This window comes from Hipposideros armiger, unplaced genomic scaffold (assembly GCF_001890085.2).
Source record: "Hipposideros armiger isolate ML-2016 unplaced genomic scaffold, ASM189008v1 scaffold_585, whole genome shotgun sequence".
NCBI lineage: Eukaryota > Metazoa > Chordata > Mammalia > Chiroptera > Hipposideridae > Hipposideros > Hipposideros armiger.
The window spans coordinates 877,279-883,616 of NW_017731935.1; the positions used below are offsets into that span (position 1 = coordinate 877,279).

The 6,338-nt window shown below is 57.3% G+C and overlaps 1 protein-coding gene across 1 annotated transcript in view; it reads right to left on the reverse strand.

The window, feature by feature from the left end:
• Window positions 1–2,306: 2,306 nt before the first annotated feature.
• Window positions 2,307–6,338, reverse strand: part of TRIP13 (thyroid hormone receptor interactor 13) — a gene marked incomplete at its 5' end in the record, with an annotated part of 10,488 nt that continues 6,456 nt past the window's right edge. The window contains 4 exons of the mRNA XM_019624350.1: window positions 2,307–3,117; window positions 3,449–3,518; window positions 4,704–4,942; window positions 5,637–5,649. Coding sequence (XP_019479895.1) covers window positions 3,022–3,117; window positions 3,449–3,518; window positions 4,704–4,942; window positions 5,637–5,649 — 418 coding nt within the window. The remainder of the gene's footprint in view (window positions 3,118–3,448; window positions 3,519–4,703; window positions 4,943–5,636; window positions 5,650–6,338) is intronic.

A 6,338-nucleotide genomic window follows, 5' to 3' on the forward strand; every position in this document is an offset into this window, starting at 1 on the left:
CAGTCTTAAATATGTGATAGAGGAGGAAATTTTGCCATCATAAAAGATAACGCAGGTGATAGCAGAGGAAGGTTTCGAGTCCCAAATGCTAATTCAGCTGAGAATTCTGGCAGCAGCAGCGCGCCGACAGGAGGCACCGTACGCGCGTCGAAGGGGAGCAGGGCTTCCTCACCTGGACCACAAAGTGGTGTTTCACACCAGGAACTCGGGGCTGCCTCGGGTGGCGGGGGTGTCATCATCACGCTCATTCCGAGGCATGAGTTTCTGCCCTGAGCCACACCCACAGCAGGTGAGATGGCCGGACTCAGTGGTATCAGGTCTCTCCCAGCACTGGGGGTGGCAGGGTGGGGCCGCTCCCCTCGTCATCAGGCTCGGCCTGGGGAGGCTGTGCCAGTCCCACACGGCCCGAGTCGCCTGTCCCTGGAAGCTGCGCATCTCCCCTTCCCCCCACAGGCCACACCTGCTCGGGAAGCTGGGCGGTGAGCTGCAGGAGCAGGGCGGGTGTGGGCCGCTGTCTCCCCCAGGGTCCCCGGCAGGTCCTTCCAGCCTACAGCACCACCAGCGCCCCCTGCTTCACCACCGCCTCGTCTCTCCCAGGGTGAGGCCTGTCCGCTCATCACAATGTGCCGCCCCGGAGTCATTTTCCCAGCCAGGCCTTGGCCTCTCCACACCTCCCCTCAAGAAGCCCAGCTGGATGCCAGCTTTCGGTGGCCCCCGAGGGCTGTGCGGAAGTGGCCTGGGGCAGCAGGGGCTGAGGCTGCCAGAACCCCCGTGCGGTGGGAGCGTCCCGCTGACCACGGCACTTCCCCAGCCCCATGTGTCACTGGGACTGACACCTGGCAGTCAGGGTGCCCCCAACAGTGGGTCCTGGCCTGGGGGTAAGAGCCATTCCTGTGGAGAAGGCTAATGGAGACCTCAGAAACAGCTCCCCACAGACGGTTTACTGAAAGCAAGCGCGCACGGTGGGCAGGTGCAAGGTGACCTGTTACCCATGTGCACGCCAGGCTGGCCCTGCAGGAACTGAGGACCCTGGCACGACAGTGGACTCCCAGGCTGGGCTGAGCAGGGGTCCCATCAGCACGTCCCCACAACTGGGCCAGGTACGGCCTCATGGCTGCAGAGGCACATGGGCCTCAGGCCAGGGCTCGTGCCCACTCCTCATTGGGAGGTCTCACCAAGGACCAGAGGCGGTCACACCCACACGGCTTTCTGGCCAGTGTTCACAGGATGGCCCCGTGGACGTCCTGGGGGCAGTGCTCCGGCTTGCATCACCACAGGAACAGGGCTCCGCCTTCACACTCCTGCCCCGCCTGGGCAGGGCAGCCCCACTGCCTCCCGGCCCTGGGCCAGCGGGAGCAGCCAGCCATGCCCGGTAACGTGCATCTGGGGATTTTGGCCGCATCCCACAAGGTGCCCACCACAGCGTGCGCCAGGCCAGGAGCCAGGTATGACCCCCACCTCATAGCTTGGCCCACCGTTGTCAAGCAGGGGCCTCCTCTGGGAGGATAGGCGGGCGTGGAGATGGCCCATGTCGTCAAGCGAGTCTGCCCTGGGGAGGCAAGAGGCACCGAGGACACGCGTCCCCATGTGCCACCCTCTGCGCATGCCCAGATGTCTGTACACACTCACAGGCAGGCACACGTGCACATACGTGCACACGGACACATGGCCTGGCTGGCCACCTCTGCTGACCAGGCTTCCCACCCTGGGGCCTTGAGCTCTGTCCACCCTCCTGTTCGTCCCACGGAGCAGTGCTCCCCTCTAGTGGCCCTCGGGCACATCCACACAACCCCTGGAACCCACTTTCTGGGAAATGAGTCTAGATGTGGGGGAGCCCCCACTCAGACCCTCACCCTCAGCCCACAGGGCTCTCCGCCCCACCCCACCTGTCCCCGCCCCCGCCCCTGCACTGTGCATCTCTCCATTAGGAACCTGGGCTCCCTCTTCTGCTCAGGCACCTTCCTTCCACCTGGGTACCCACAGCGGGCATTTCGGCAGCAAACCTGTGAAACCAAGTTGTTTCAGTCCTCACCTGCTCCAGCCCCAATGCTGGCGTGGGGGTGTCCCCCTCCTGCCCGGTGCCCACAGACCCCCATTTCAAGGTCTTTGGGAAACCAGAGCCTCAGAGCATAAAACAAGCTAAAAGTTAAGTAATTGTGCGAGCAACTCGTAAATAAAATTCAAAGCATTTTAGGGTGATAACAGAAAACGAGAACATTCTGGGAAAAAATTTAATTCTTAAAAAGACATAACAAAAAATAACATGTTCTTTAAAAATGTGTATAAAACATTAATATGAAATTTATTTTATTTTTTTTCTTTTAATTATTTATTATGAAATAATATGAAATTTATTTTAGCATGAGATAAAAACAAACATAATATTCTGTGGACTATACCAACTATTGGCCAATTTATTTCACATCTGTGAACATGAATCTTCATTTGAGCCGTGATAACGCTGGTTACGAGGGGCATTTGACACGCGTTTCAGCTGAACGCTGAGGGCTGCACCTTGCCCACAGAGGACCATGTCTGACCATTGTGAAGAACACTGTACTTAGAATTTTTTTCTCGGTTTCTAGAACGTAGGAATAGGTTTTCCTTATTCAAGAAGTAGTCTCGGAAATGTGCACTAAATAAAACAAGCTCATTCAGGTAACAATGCTGCCTCCTACCCTGAGGGGTGTGTACATTTTTAATGCTATGATCACAACCTTGTTTCCCTAACCCACAGCAATCATCTTTATTAAACAAATTTTGTGTCTGACTGACCGGAGGGAGGATGAAATGAACACATCTACATAGTCCTTTACAGGCAGACAACAGAACCTGAACTACCACCCTTTCAGACAGTGAAAATGACAGGCCGCCTGTCTTCAACGTGCATTGAACGGGTGTAAGTACAGCACACGGCCTTCAATCACGCTGGGCTCTGCAGGCCCAGCCACGTTGGACGGAGGTTTCCAGGGCAGCGACCTGCGTGTCCACCATTTGAAAACCGCAGCAGAGGCGCCCAGATCAAGCACAAGAGGAAAGCTCCTTCCTGTCTTCAAACTGCTTGTCCACGGCCAGAGACAGGGCCTGCAGGAAGCCCTCGAGGGTGACGGTGGGGGCCTGGAAGGACACACAGGCTCTGCAGGGTGGCCCTCGCCCTCAGGGGCCCTGGCTGCACCCACCCCACCCACAGCGCAGAGAGTGGCTGTCCCACAGCTGTTTGGTGTGAGCCGAGCCCAGCATGGCCACTTCCTCCCAAAGGGCTCAAGGGGGCCCCGGCGTTCAGGTCAGTGCCTCCTACTGCCCAGGAGCCTGTCCCTTTGGAAACGGAGGTAAAAGGAGGCAGACATCCCGAGGGTGTTCAGTGTGACTCCCGGCAAGGTCTCCCCTGCTGAAAGAGTGGGTGGTGGTGCGAAGAGCCCGGGGGCGAGGATGGCGGTGGGACGCTCACCTGGATGTACAGCGCGTGAGCCAGAAAGGGGAGTTTTCTTAGGACGCGGCCGCTGAGGCCCTCACTCCTCCTGCAAACGGAACCAAGTTTGGGGACGTCAATTCCGCGCCAACCGTTGTGTGTCAGGACTAATTTCCCACTCCCATCTCTAAATGTCCCTTCTCCCATGGCCTTTGGAGTGGGGCTGGTCTCCCTGAGTTCCCAGCTACTGCTCAGGTGGGACAGGGTCCCTGCCGCCCTGACACGCCCCCCATGAGCACCGCTGTGCTCAGGGATCGTAACGCCCGCCTGGGAGTGCCAGGTACAGAGCTCAGTGTGGGGCACGGCTGACATCACAGGTTCCCCAAGTAACTAGGCTGGCTCACGTCTTCAGTAGCTTTTGCACAAGCCTCTGAACTGCTCCCCCCGTCCCATCTCCACCGCTTTAAACCACTTCAACAGATAATCCGAAAAAATCATCTTTAAAAACTACTGCTCTTCATGCTTTGTTAAAAAGCTTCCACATGCCTCACGGTCTCAGAATCAAGTTCAGACTCACTGGTCAGAACTCGGAAGCTGCCCCCTCGGCCCTCGGCCCCCCAGTGCCACCACCCGGTCTCTGCAGTACAGCCCACCTGCGGTCCCTGCGCACTCGGCGCCTGTGGCCTTCTCTCCACTTTATCCGATTTGAACTGTCCTCCGAGGCACTGCTCCATTTGCCACCTTCCCCTTGACCCCCAAAGCCTCCTGAGGCCTTGAAAGCGCTACGAGCCTGGGCCTCGCACCCGTGCCAGCGACTCCTGGTCTCAGCGACTCACGTGCCACGCGTCTCTCAGCGCCCAGGTCAGGGCCGCTCACTCTTTTCTCTCCCAAAGCACCAAGCATACGACCCTGCAGTTATTTCCTTTGCTTATTGAAGCAAAAGCTTCTCTTTTAGTTTCTTCTTGCCAATTTGTAAAAATTTAGCAAATATTGTTTGAAATATCATTAACACACCAGGAAAGCCTTAATTTGAACATCTGGCTGCATATAAAAGCATAGCACTTTTTTCATTATCTGATGGCACCTCCGGGAGGCGGTGGACCTCCATCCTCTGGTCCAGGAACCTGGGATCCAGGGGGACCAGGGGCCCCCCCAGCCTGCGTGTGATGACTTAGGATTCCACTTCCTTTCCTCTAACCCCCAAACCACTACCCAGACGGCTACCGTCAATTACAACCCCCCGTTACTATAGCACATGGACTTTTTTTCTTGGTTACAATGAGGTCAATCGCACCTTGAAATTTCACTCAAAAGGAGGCTCAACTTGGACACGTTGTTTTCAATGAAGCCAATCATCTCCAGCTCACGGAGGCTCAGCAGCTGCTGGCGCGGGTATATGATCTGACACTGGGGACAGGGCGGAACGCACACGTCAGCAACAGGACAGCACTCAGCGAGTGAACACAGCACATCACATCTCACAGAAACGCCAACGGGGATCACTTCCCAGGCACCGCTGGGACAGGACACAGGCTGCTCCCCGCCCCCTCTGTGGGTGCGCGTGCACACCCTTCCCCGCCTCGCCCCACTGCTTCCTGAACACAAATAAAACATGGCTCAGAAACCAGCAGCGACCCAGCCTCCTCTGTGTTTTTGGTCAAAATGTGTTGTCACCACATCAGGGCGGGAATCCAGTCTGTTACTCGGTTTCAAGGATGTGTCACAAGCCAGACGGCAGAGCTGGGCCCTAAAGCCGGGACTTGACCTACCTTTCACGTAGCATCTGTTTGCTGTGTGTAAAGTGGGACCCTCACTCAGTGGAATGACAGACCCAGGACCTGAGTGCCTGCATTCGCCACGCAGACAGCACACTGGCCTGCACGCTGGACACTCTGGCATCACCATGCTCAACTGTCAGGATGCCACGGTGACCAAGTGACCACCGCTTAATGAATTCAGACATGCACTGCTTCGACTGGGGAACCCGGAGAGAAGCACATGCTGGACGGCGGTTTGGTGAGGGTCGCGGGTCAATTCAGAAGCAGGGCTTGAATTTGGTGTGCTGTGACTTTCCCGCCTGAGTGAGTGACTGCCGCAGGCTCCCGGCCGCCCCTCCACTGACACACGCCGTCCAGCATGCATGTGCGAGGATGGCCGATGGCAGACTCCTGGCCAAGGGCCACAGGCACATGCCCACAGCCTTCAGGACCGGCCAGATCGCCACGACAACATCAGAATGCCTTTAACACGCGCTCAGCTCCCAGAAGTCTGTGCACTCTAGCCTGAGACCAGCCCCTGGACTCACAGCCCAAGTGTGAGCGTGACACCACACCGAGGTCCTCGGGGGCCTCCAGCAGGACCCGCCATCGCACTGGCTCCTGGGCGGCAATGCATCACATTTCTGCCTGTCACGTGGGACCTCGGGCAAAGCGCCACGGGCCCTCTCCATCTCCCATACCACAGAAAGCAGGACGGAATACGCACACCAGGACAGCGCAGACCCAGCTCTGAGACCAGTGCTGAGGGCGGCGATCCTGTCCCCATCGCAGACGCTGTGCCATCCTTGTTTCGGATGCTGGGGCCCCAGGTCCACAGTGCCAGTGGGGTCGTCAGTCCCACCCACCAGCAGTTACAGTGATGCCATTACTATGATCGCCATGTAAACACCCATTTGTTGGCTGGTTGGTTACTGCCCAGGGCTCCTGGCACCAGGCACACGGCAGGTCCGTTAGACCGAATTATAAGAGACTGACGGTGACCGTCACCATGCTCACTCCTGCTGTGCTCAAGGCCATCGCCAGAACATGGGACCAAAGGGACATGAACACTGAAGCCGATGACAGCCTGTGAACTGTGACCCCCAGTCAGGACAGCCTCCCTGTGAACTGTGACCCCCAGTCAGGATGACCTCCCTGTGAACTGTGACCCC